The following is a 13,668-nucleotide window of genomic DNA, read 5'->3' as shown; positions in this document are numbered from 1 at the left end:
GCTACAGGTACTGTCCTGGGTTCACAGAAATACCTGTGTCAATACTGTCACTGTATGGCTTCAAATGATGAAGCTGTGCAAAGCAGGGTCACAGTGTTACAACCTCAGGCCAATTAACAGAACAGTAAGATACCAGTGTAATTAAGGTGGAAATGTTAAGATAAGTTGTAAAACCATTAACAAATTGGTTAACAGGTTTAAGAAGACAAACTCTATTGAAATGAAGCCATTCTTTACTGAAATTGGAAAGTACAAATAAGCTGTTTCTTATTAATTGTAACCTGTCTAAACCGTAAGTCACTGAGACCAAACGTATTGGCTGGTTTATGCAGGTGTCCGGTATGTAGAGGTACAATGTTGAATGATATAAGTTCAAAAAAATTAATGCAAATCAAATAAAGAAAGGATGCAGTTCTTATCTTGTTATATTCAAAAATATAAAGACATTGCTTTAAAAAATTAATTGTAAAGAAAGAGATTAACATAAAAAAATATAATTTCAGTGTAATTCAAAATGGTATAATGAATGTAAATTCACCATTTCCCAAAACCAACCTATAGCCTTATACCCGTAATTAGTACACATTGTTCTCGTCCAGGAAATAAGATTATAGAGCCTGAGGTAAAATTTGCTTCAGGGCAGTTGGACGAGGCAACCTATGTACCATTTACCTGTAAAACTGACCTGTTGGAACTACATCGTTTTCTATTCCCATTCAGACAATATCTATCATGATATGTGTCACTCATACATTTTATGTAACAGATACAGGTCATGAATGTACAATGGTTGTTCAAGCCAATTATAAAATCATAAAGTTAAATGTTCAAACTTTTAAAAAAAAATGCATAAGGCCCGCTGCAATTGGTGTATTGAATGTTTGATAAGTATTTACTTAACTCAAACATGAAAATTATATTAATCTATGTTGATTTACATATTGACCTCTAATACTCTATACATGCTTCAATTATAACATCAAAGACATAAAGTAATAGTACCAGTTTGAAATTAAAAAAAATTCAAATATTTTTTTTTTATATTAATGACTTATAACTGTTTTAATATCAGGGGGTCTTTATCTAGTTAGATGACTGTGTGTACACCTGTCCAGATCTTCACACCTTATGAGGTAAACTTGGAGGAAGGGGTCATTATTGGGGTCAGTGTAAGTCTGTCTTTTCTCCACACCCCTGTAATCACGCTTGATATACAGGTAAATATTGACCTGGAAGTTGGGGAGGGGGGGAGGGGGGGGAGGGGGGGGGGGGGGGGGGGGGGGGGGAGGATGTATCTGATATAACTGTTAAAAGAACTCCATGTATGACCTGGATTTAATGAGGCAGGCAGGCATAACAAAAAAAAAGTTGGTTTACCAAATAGAAATGTAAGTCTGATGTTAAACTGTAAATCAAAATTAGACATTAGATCCGGAATATGCTATCAAGCTTATAAAAAAACCTTTCTTTTTTGTTGTATGTTAAGATAAATATAAACTGTTGGAAGAAAAGTATTTGAAATATATTAAAAACAGTACTTCGAGTACAAGTTATGTCCAGTACACAATCAAACTCTGCATTTTGAGAGACCACAAACAACTTGCCAAATACATTTTTGTTTATTGCCAATTTTCTACTAATTGACGTGTCTTGTTAAAACGCTTCAAATCAAAGGAATGCTACATACATTTTTCAACGAAGTGCCAAATCTATTCATTTTATATAGGGTTAACTAATAGAAAAAATCAATTATATTAGATGCTGTTAGTTAACCAACGAAAAATAAACCAACAAAATAATAAGATGATATATACAAAGATAAAACAGTAACACGTATCTTATTGTTACATGTTTAAGGAGTCAAAATGTATAAGAGTATACATCTATCTATAAGCATATGTATATATGTACTTGGTTACAGGTACATGTGATACATGTGAACCTAGGTAGGATTGGGGCCTGATAGGACTCCAGGTAAACTTGGAGTGCACTCTGAGTGCACTCCAAGTTTACCTGGAGTCCAAACGGAGTGCACTCCGAGTCCAAACGGAGTGCACTCGGAGTGCACTTTGTGTAACCTTTAGTCTACACTCAACTGTAGTTCGCGCGGGACTTAAAAAGACGATTTACAGGATCGGGCAGAATCGGAGGTATTAGGCCTACGAATAGGATCGGACCTTTTAGTTATCTGTTATGTATTTAGTTGGATTATATATGGTCATATCAAACATATTATGACCAAATTCTAACAAATTGATAACAAAATTATACAAAATATTGCCATTTTTCTCAATAATGAACTGGCTCGGGCGAGACTTAAAAAGACGATTTGCAGGATCGGGCAGAATCGGAGGTATAACGTATAGGATCGGACCTTTCAGTTATCTGTTATGTATTTAGTTGGATTATATATGGTCATATCAAACATATTATGACCAAATTTTAACAAATTGATAACAAAATCATACAAAATATTGCCATTTTTCTCAATAATGAACTGGTTCGCGCGGGACTTAAAAAGACGATTTACAGGATCGGACAGAATCGGAGGTATTACGTATAGGATCGGACCTTTTAGTTATCAGTTATGTATTTAGTTGGATTATATATGGTCATATCAAACATATTATGACCAAATTCTAACAAATTGATAACAAAATTATACAAAATATTGCCATTTTTCTCAATAATGAACTGGTTCGCGCGGGACATAAAAAGACGATTTACAGGATCGGGCAGAATCGGAGGTAGGCCTATTACGAATAGGATCGGACCTTTTAGTTATCTGTTATGTATTTAGTTGGATTATATATGGTCATATCAAAGACAAACATATTATGACCAAATTCTAACAAATTGATAACAAAATCATACAAAATATTGCCATTTTTCTCAATATTGAACTGGCTCGCGCGGGACTTAAAAAGACGATTTGCAGGATCGGGCAGAATCGGAGGTATAACGTATAGGATCGGACCTTTTAGTTATCTGTTATGTATTTAGTTGGATTATATATGGTCATATCAAACATATTATGACCAAATTTTAACAAATTGATAACAAAATCATACAAAATATTGCCATTTTTCTCAATAATGAACTGGTTCGCGCGGGACTTAAAAAGACGATTTACAGGATCGGGCAGAATCGGAGGTATTACGTATAGGATCGGACCTTTTAGCAGAGACCTAGTATATAGGTCTCTGCTTTTAGTTATCTGTTATGTATTTAGTTGGATTATATATGGTCATATCAAACATATTATGACCAAATTCTAACAAATTGATAACAAAATCATACAAAATATTGCCATTTTTCTCAATAATGAACTGGTTCGCGCGGGACTTAAAAAGACGATTTACAGGATCGGGCAGAATCGGAGGTATTACGTATAGGATCGGACCTTTTAGTTATCAGTTATGTATTTAGTTGGATTATATATGGTCATATCAAACATATGACAGTACCGTGAGTACGTGTGTTACGTGCTCATCCAGTGACAGGACGCTGTTTAATTGTTTACCACAGACACTTGTATCTGGTCATTAACACACAATTATAAATCCATTATCCTCGTGCATTTTCTGCAGCTGATGCTTAACTGCGTGTGACTATACCTAGCATCACTAGACAAGTAACGGTACAGACACTTGACAACACCGCAACATCATCGATATCCGCGGTGGCGACACTTTATCATAATTAGCCCTCCACCTCGGGGTTGCGAGTTCGAAACCTACGTGGGGCAGTTGCCAGGTAAACTCCAAAACCTGCATCGCATCTCCTTACACGACCCTGGCTGTTAATAGGACGTTAAACAAAAACAAACAAAACCAAATCATTAATATCAGTGTCAGAGGTCTGACACAGAATCTGAGATTGGAATAACCAGTGGAACGGAGGAATAAGAAAAACAGTTTCATACTACTCTACAAAGTAATGAACCAACAAATTACCATTCCAGACTCATATCACCCATCACCATGGCTCACTATATTACTATAGCCTGAGTTTCCTCTGGCCCTGATACCAGACATGGTCTTCGGGGCCAGAGAAAACTTGGGCTACGGTACTCCATATATTCAATAATATATAGTCTTGGGACAGATCAACTGAACTGGGGAGAGTCCGATTTTTTCTGACGATCTTACTACTCAGATTGCCACAAGGCAACTTTAACATCAGAACCCTTCGGATTAACTCAGGAGAGCCTTATTTTTTTATCTGACAATTATTTTTTGTGACATACAGTAGTTCTGGGCCTTCCCCCTGTGGTTAGAGGATAAAATATTACACTAGCAGCAATAAATGCATGATCACCCGAAATCATTTTTGCTGTATCTTCCGTATGTGAACACATTCAAATATTACTTTTTCCAAGCACGGGCTTGATTTGGGCTATGGAACAGCTCCAAAGTTGGACTTGTGTCGATGCATCAATGATTATTCAATAATTTCTTACACGTTAATACCATGTATATTAGTTGCCACCATTTATTTTTGATTCATAGAAAGAAACCCAGGCCAGTATTGCACCATATGTAACCATTTTTTTAGGACTTTTTCTAAGGTCTTTTTGGGACCAAAATTTTCAGTTTACTCCTGAACAAATTTTGCAATTCATCAATTTTCACTCCTGAAAGAATCTTTCACAATTCATCAATTTTCCTCCCAAAATGAGGCAAAAGGCCCATCCCAAACCAGTGAGAGAAAGCCCTGTATACTTACAGAAAATATTGATCATGATGTATCATACTGTATGAGAATATGCAGCCTACCATTCAAATTTATTGAAAAATAATTAATTTTCCATTGTTTGTACGCAGAATGCGGCTTTCTGATTGATTGAGATTTCTTTTTCATACCACTATGAAAAAAAATCCTAGAATGGCGAGAAAAATGTGACGTCACAATACAATTGACGTTGCGTATTGATTTGAGAAAAATAATCCCATATAAACCAATAAAATTGTACATAAAACATGTTTTAAATTAGAAAATTATTTTCAAAATTAACTTCTGTAAGAATCCGCTACGAGGATTCATACAGTTTGCAAACAAAATTTGTTTCATACCCCGATGAATCTAAAAAAAAATGACATCAATGCTAAGAAAATTAAGAAATTTCTATTTCAGTTTACTTCCTCAAACCACAGGAGTGTGTTTGGCCCAATTTCGCTTTTGTAGTGTCAAACTGCATCAGACACAATGCCCTGTATGTGGACCAGCCCTGGTTCGTTGGGTATCTACAGACATGTAGTATGGATGACATAGTTATGCATAATACAGAGGCAACATACAGACATTAGGTCAGGGTGATACAGGTATACACAACAGAGACACAACATACAGACATTAGGTCAGGGTGATACAGGTACAAATAGTACAGACACAACATACAGACATTAGGTCAGGGTGATACAGGTATACATAGTACAGACACAACATACAGACATTAGGTCAGGGTGACACAGGTACACATAGTACAGACACAACATACAGACATTAGGTCAGGGTGACACAGGTACACATAGTACAGACACAACATACAGACATTAGGTCAGGGTGACACAGGTACACATAGTACAGACACAACATACAGACATTAGGTCAGGGTGATACAGGTACACATAGTACAGACACAACATACAGACATTAGGTCAGGGTGACACAGGTACACATAGTACAGACACAACATACAGACATTAGGTCAGGGTGATACAGGTACACATAGTACAGACACAACATACAGACATGTCGGAATTACTGTTTAGCTTTATCCTGTCAGCTTAGCCTTAAATACACATAGAATAACATCCCCCGCTACATAATTATATGTTTTGATAGACAGGATTTACTTAATGTCCTGATGTACATGCTTCCAAGCAATTTTTTAGCTCACCTGCCCGTGGCGCGTCGTCCGTCCGGCCGTCTGTCCGGCGTCAACTTTTCCATTCAAGCAACTTCTTCTCAATAACTAAAAGGCCCAGAGACCTAATATTGGGCCTGTAGCATGCTGGGGTGAAGGGCTACCAAGTTTGTTCAAATGAATGACCTTGACCTTCATTCAAGGTCACAGGAGTCAAAAAGGCTAAAATCTTTAAACGACTTCTTCCCAATAACCAAGAGTCCCATGGAGTTGATATTGGGTCTTTAGCATGCTGGAGTGAAGGGCTACCAAGTTTGTTCAAATGAATGACCCTGACTCACATTCAAGGTCACGTCGATCAAGTATGCTTAAATCTTTAAATGACTTTTAGTGAATAGCTCAAGTGCCGAGAGACATTATATTGGTCCTGTAGCATGCTAGAGTACCCGGAGAAAAACCACCAACCAACGGTCAGTACCAGACAACTGCCCACATGGGCTTCAAACTTGCAACCCAGAGGTGGAGGACTAGTGATAAAATGTTGGGACACCTTAATCACTCAGCCACAGCAGCCCCTCTTTTCAATATCGATTTTAATACTTCACAAATGATATAAATTAAAATGTACTGAATAAAAAGTGAATGCTTAATAAGCAGTTAAATGTGTAGATACATTGTTTTCAGCCAACACACTTGGCTAGCAAAGTTGATGTAGACAGGAATACAAATTTGTTTTTCAGTTTGAGGGATAGAATAAAGGAATCTATAAAAATCCTGATTTCATCTGTTTAACCCAAGGAATACACACAGCCTTATAATCCCAAACAATACCCGTCATCTTTTTCAAAGCTTACCTGAAGGTTACATTAATGTATGTAACCAGAATATATCCTTGTTCTACTGACCTCATAATGATTCAATTGTCCTTAAACTCACCCACAACCATCATCTCTTGTACAAGTTTGTGTTTCAACCACTTTAGGTCCAATGAGCTAGGTCACTTCAGATAATATAAATAGATTTTCAAGGTCCTCACTCTATTAACTTCATCAAATATCCAATTGTTCTGAAACTTCATATACTTTACTTACATCATTTCTTGTACAAGTTTGTATTTAAGCTACCTTAGATCAATTCTTGGGCTACAAGCTAACATGTAAAATGGGGATGATGGTGTATGTTATTGTTCGTATCTTCAGGTTCAAAGACTTCATTACTTTATTATGCATTTATGATAAATGTATATGAATATTATCTATACTTAATAAATATGTCAGCTTTCATATAGATTTTATCCTGGGGCTTATATCGAGGATTTGTATGAAGAATTTCTTTTAAAAAATCCTAAAAATTTTGTGGTCAACGTAATGAATGTTAGAATATCAGTGCATAAACACTGTGATTATCATTTAATATGAATTTAAGTAAATGTAATGCAGTGTGCTATTTTTTAATGATATACCATGTAATGTGTTCTTCTATATCAAGATATATATATTCTTGATTGATATAATGATATGATTGTCCATCACTATCTGTACTATTGTATTATTGCATATGTATATGTCTACTCTCCAATGTGTCTTGCAATTGTAACACAAGGAAATAAAATAATCTGAATCTGAATCTGAAGGAGTGTAACAAAACAAATTAAACCAGCAGAACTGGACAGCAGATCGCCGATGGTATCACTCTGAATTTGATAGATCGTGAGGTTTTCCATTGCTATTACAAAATACATTTTTATTGTAAATAGGGATCATATGATTGTACACAATTATAATAAATACAACAAATGTTCTAATTTACACGGTGTATTGATTTATTGATAAAAAACAAGCATACATGAAATAACTGTAATCACTATTTCTTATCATATATCATGAAATCTTTATATTTATATCTTAATGAAAAATTATAGATTATTTACTCAGCATTTATACTTTCTTCATAAAAAGATGCTAAAATGAATTTAGGTTGTGATTACACTTCTGTATTGTGAGGCACACTATATGTTTAATCTTCGATACTCACAACAACACAATAATTTGCTATACAGTTCTCAGTACTTTAACGGCACTTGAGTCGAGATACTGGTCCACAATCTTGCCAAGGGGTCCAACTTCCACATCGTCATTCCACCTTGGAATGAGTATACAGACATGTAAATATTATCATAATTTGAGTTTAAATGTGCTTGCTCAACCCCCAACAGCATACAAAACATCTGTTGACAATGCTCATGATTTCTTTATTGGACAAAAATTAAGTTTAATTAAGGGGGGGACTACAGTTTGTGTTGTGTCAAACCATCCTTCCAAACTTTATCTTGTCCCTGCTCTATCTCCTACACTTCTTGTCACTGGAACTTCATAGTTTCACCAGTGTGGCATGTACCCAAAGTAGGTCACTCTGACATACATTTTCACCTCTGACCTACATCAGAAGGAAAAGAATTGCTTGGGCCTGATCTACTGCTCTTCTTCTCGCAGGAACTTCTTACCAATGGGGCGTGGATTCATCTTACTTGGGGTTCACTTGCATTGAACTTCTCATATTGCTTACTAAAGTTTAGTAACATTTCTGAATTCATTAATTTTAATACCATTAACTGCAATTTGAATGCAGTGTGTCTGTCAAACAATCAGTCCAACATAAATTCTTTGTCTGTACATTCTCTTTAGCTCGATCGGTTGAGCGTAAGACTAGTAAGCCAGAGGTCCCGGGTTCGATCCCTAGCGGAGGCAGTGATTTAAATTTAATTAATCCTGCGCTCTGTTACATAATTTCAAGTATTTCACTGACTCGTTTTGTTGTATGTATAAGAATACAATGCATGACCAGTACAAAGAGTACAAAAATATTATTAACTTTATTTTGTCATTGATGAGTAAAACTTAATATGTAAACAGTCAGATACATTACTCATCAGGATGGCTATAAAAATGTAGAGACCTAGTGATACCCAGTGGAATTAATTCCACAAGTAATTATCTACCACACAATATAGCCTGGAAAGTAAATAAAAGGAAGGTAAATAAACATACAAGAAAACAGGAATACACAATAACTTTTGACTGGTATGTATTTCATTGTATCTCAATAAAACAAGCACAAGAATATTTCAAATTCTGGTATGAAGGATATTTATTATTAGAACACATATTTCTGGATATGAAAAACACTTTAAATTTTAAAAATTCTTCAGCTCCCAGGCCTGGGTGTGAGTTAATTTTTACATCCTCCAAGGGAGCAATGGATGATACAGACATATAACCAGGAAAAACTCAGAGTGGATGACCAAGAGATGATAAGATTTGCAACTAAAAAAAAAAACCTACAAAATACATAAACTATCCAGAGTTTTCTTTGATTTTTTTTAATCTTTCTTGGTCTTAAGAAATTTCACACAAATTCTCCTTTGAACCTCACTCCTAGTGAAAGCTAAGGTTCTGAAATTTAACTTATTACCTAAATAGATCTAATGTATTCAAAAAGTCATTTCCCTATACACATGTATTAACAACAATGAAACCTTGTTATCTCAAACTCTGATCACTCAAAGACTCTGCGTAGACTGTAAACATTCATTTCCGACAGTAACATTTTTATGTAAAATTACTCATAACCTCAAAACCTCAGGGTATCTCGAAGCGTTTTTATGGCCCCACTGACTTTGAAATAACAAAGATCAACTGTACATAATGTTATGAACTGTAACTATCATCCTGTTTCAAAGGGATTGTAAATGATCCAGTAGATGGAATCTACTGTTTAAAATTCAGTCTCACATAAGGCCCATTCTTAAGACCAATTAATGAAGTTTTTTTGATTGCGCATGAATGATTCCAGTTCTATTTTACTGAAAACTGTTGAGAAGAAAATATAAAGTGTAACATACAATAGAAACAGGTGAGCATATCATGATGACGAAAACGACAGATCGAAAACATCCATATTACTAATATACCAGGGGTTACATTTACTTTCGATGTCAGCCCCCAAAGAATATGTCATGGCTAATCAATGGCACATCTATAACTAGGTAAATAACAAAAAAAAACTGACCAATTGCTAAACTGATGCATTTCTTGTGAAGATTACAGAAGAGAGACATGTTCAAAGCCAGTTAATAGTGTGGTGACCTCAAACTTCAATTGATTTATTAAAGGATTAAACTTGTCTTTTTGTTTTATTTACATCCTGGTGGCATGGAATTATTCCATGGATGAACAGAGCGAAAGTGAACGTAGCTCCTTGAGTATCTAGGACGACTGGGAGATTGCTTCTAAACTGATAGTGTAACATAAGCTTGATTTGTACACAGTGTTATATATGTATGTCTATATTTGTACACAGTGTTATATATGTATGTCTATATTTGTACACATTGTTATATATGTATGTCTATATTTGTACACAGTGTTATATATGTATGTCTATATTTGTCTAAAATTGTCTACACTTTCTTGCATCTACATTCATAAAAGTTAAGCACAAACATTTTGGAATAAATACTACAGTAAGGATATAAGGGGTTGACACTTATTATACAGCACAATTGATAGTGCTACGTTGCTGTTCTATAAAAAATATATATAGCACTTGCACAACATCATATCGCGAGGTCATCAGTACATAAGTTTACATTATTATTCTAGTTGTGTTTTCCTCCTAACAATGGATATTACCAGATTTATTGAGATGAACTGAAAATATATTCAAAGCATGCTTCTCAAGCTACATGTATCTGATAAATGGAAGGCTTGTAAAATGAATTACATTTACTGTATGTTAGGCCCTCTTTATATATATTAAGTTCAAGTTCTTTATTACCTTGCGCCTTTCGGCTCATCAGTAAACATGTGACTATTCATATTACAACAAAATCATTGATCACTTTCGCACCACACCGACAAATGAACGTGATATCCAATGTTCAGTGTAGAGAATGACCATACAATTATATAGTAAATCAAAATACTTATACATTGACAATTGCCGGCATATTGTATAAATATATTTATATACCGAGACTATTGACCTTGAAAAACATCAGACTTTTTGTGGGGTACATATAACATATATACCATAATTATACAATAGCTATCACACAGTTACATCAGGAACAATATACATGTTTAGAAATACTAATAAAAACGAAAAATTAAAATATCACAAAAAAAGAGGCCCAGTGGGACTGTAGTGTTCACTGGTACCTTTATTTTTATGGGTCAAAAATACTGCGATTTTGCCCTGGATTAATGGGATTCACAATTTTAACAAGCATATTGATTATTGCTAATGTAATATGTGTACCATACAGGCCCCTGCCAGCTATTATAAAGATGGTGCCCTTTCGTGTTTTTTTGTTTGTTTTTTTTTGGAAAATGAAAAATATACAGTTAGCTTGTAAGTGATTTACATGTAATAATACAAGAATGTAATGTTCAAAATTCAAACTCACGTTACATGTCCCTGAAGTTTGATTAAAGTCCTTTAAAGGAATAAATCCTCTAGACTGCTGACAAGGATTTTTTAAAAATAGTAATGACCTTTACCAAACAACCCTGAAACTGAAAACCTGTTATGGTCCTAAATAAGTGTGTAAAGCTTCAAAAGTTCAAAATTCCCCCAACGACACTGAATAATCTGAAGAACTTGTTAGAGATATTAAGGTCCTTTATAGTTGTGTGAAGTTTGATGAAAATACTCAAGGGATGAAGCCACTAGAATGCTGGCAAACTATGTACGTTATGTACCATGTACAAGATGGACAGAGAGGAAAACTACAGTCCCACTGGTATCAACGGAAGGGGACTTATAAAGCACCATTTAGAACCTTTCCATATACATAGAACACTTGATTCTAGGGTTTCTAATTATGAGGAAGATTTTTGAACCAATGGCCATTGAATTTTTGAAGCACGTGTCAGGCTTCTTGGGAAGATTGATGGAGCCTACAGTACAGTAAATCTTTCTGAAGACGAACAAGCTCTTGGCTTATTACAGAGTATTTTCTAACAGTTGTTATCCTGTATTTGGCTCAACCCCTGTATACTTCAAAACCGTATAACAAATTTTTAATATAACAAACTATTTTCTCTGGTCTTGTGGAATTTGTTATAGAAAAGTTTTACTGTTAGTATTACAATGCACAATACTGCCCTTTAAACATTGGCAAGACAGCTATAAAATAGAAAATACATTATATAGTGGTGGCTGAATCAGAAATATGGCTCAATCTTCTCTAACTTAACATGTACCTGATTTCAGAATCCAGTCTCCAATTTAATCACATCATTATCATATCTGATCAAACAATTAGCAGTAATCTCCATCAACATATTTTGCTGTAAAAAGTATATCACTCTCTTTTGTATGTTATGAGATATTCTGGGTAACAACGGTCTTTTTCAAACACAATAAATTCCCGAAAGATCCAGAACTTCTCCACAATCATGGAGTCATAATTTCCATTGTGTGTCTGGTCAGCACAAACATCTTTCTTGCAAGTTTTACAGGGAGGGCGTTTGAAAGCAGCTGTTGGTTTTTTATCTAAAAGGTATGGTTCTCCAAGACATATTCGAGTCAGGAACATCTTCTTTTCTTTTGTCTTGTCTCGTTTTCCAACATAATCTGTAATTGATAATAATATCAGAAACTCAAATGAATTTCATCAATATGACAACAGAGTTGATTTTGTAAAAATCTGATTTTTGGTTTATGTGAACAAAATATGAGTCAAGCATTTCAAGGTTGAAAGGTATGGTATTGTCCATCAAAGTTGTCCATTCATTTTACTTTTAAGATTTTTTAAGACATTAACTTAATACCAAATGCTGAATATTGGAACCAATATACAATGTAATGGATTGTCTTATAAATTAAGGTTAAATCTATTATTAAAGGATTGCATGAAACAAGATTTTTTTTGACTAGTTCAAGGTGTTAATTGAAAGTGAGGTTACCATACATATCCAGCAATAATCCCATGACTGCCGATAAACCATGACTGTCAATAAACCATGACTGCCAATAACCCCATGACTGTCAATAAGCCATGACTGCCAATAACCCCATGACTGCCAATAAACCATGACTGCCAATAAACCATGACTGCCAATAAACCATGACTGCCAATAAACTATGACTCATGACTGCCAATAAACCATGACTGTCAATAACCCCATGACTGACAATTAACCATGACTTCTAATAAACCATGCCTACCAATAAACCAGGGATGTTAATAAACCATGACTGCCAATAAACCATGACTGTCAATAACCCCATGACTGCCAATAAACCATGACTGTCAATAAATCATGACTGCTAATAACCCCATGACTGCCAATAAACCATTATTGTCAATAACCCAATGACTGTCGATAACCCAATAACTACCAATAAACCATGACTGCCAATAACCCCATGACTGCCAATAAACCATTATTGTCAATAACCCAATGACTGTTAATAAACCAGGACTGTCAATAAACCAGGACTGTCAATAAACCATGACTGCCAATAACCCCTTGACTGCCAATAAACCATGACTGTCAATAAACCATGACTTTCAATAACCCCTTGACTGCCAATAAACCATTATTGTCAATAACCCAATGACTGTAATAAACCATGACTGTCAATAAACCATGACTGCCAATAAACAATGATTGCCAATAACCCCATGACTGCCAATAAACCAGGGCTGTCAATAAACCATGACTGCCAATAAAAATGACTGTCAATAACCCACTGACTGCCAATAACCCACTGACTGCCAATAAACCATG

General features: G+C 35.0%; 1 protein-coding gene across 2 annotated transcripts in view; it reads right to left on the bottom strand.

Annotated features, from left to right (window-relative positions):
* Nucleotides 1-7,673: 7,673 nt before the first annotated feature.
* Nucleotides 7,674-13,668, bottom strand: part of LOC117328987 (protein mono-ADP-ribosyltransferase PARP14-like) — a 61,580-nt gene continuing 55,585 nt past the window's right edge. For both annotated transcript variants that reach the window (XM_033886642.1, XM_033886643.1), the window contains exon 12: nucleotides 7,674-12,508. In XM_033886642.1, coding sequence (XP_033742533.1) covers nucleotides 12,237-12,508 — 272 coding nt within the window. In that variant the 3' untranslated portion in view covers nucleotides 7,674-12,236. The remainder of the gene's footprint in view (nucleotides 12,509-13,668) is intronic.

This window comes from Pecten maximus, chromosome 6, assembly GCF_902652985.1.
Source record: "Pecten maximus chromosome 6, xPecMax1.1, whole genome shotgun sequence".
Lineage (NCBI taxonomy): Eukaryota > Metazoa > Mollusca > Bivalvia > Pectinida > Pectinidae > Pecten > Pecten maximus.
The sequence above is the reverse complement of the archived record's forward strand: the minus strand, read 5'-3'. Positions and strand labels throughout refer to the sequence as shown.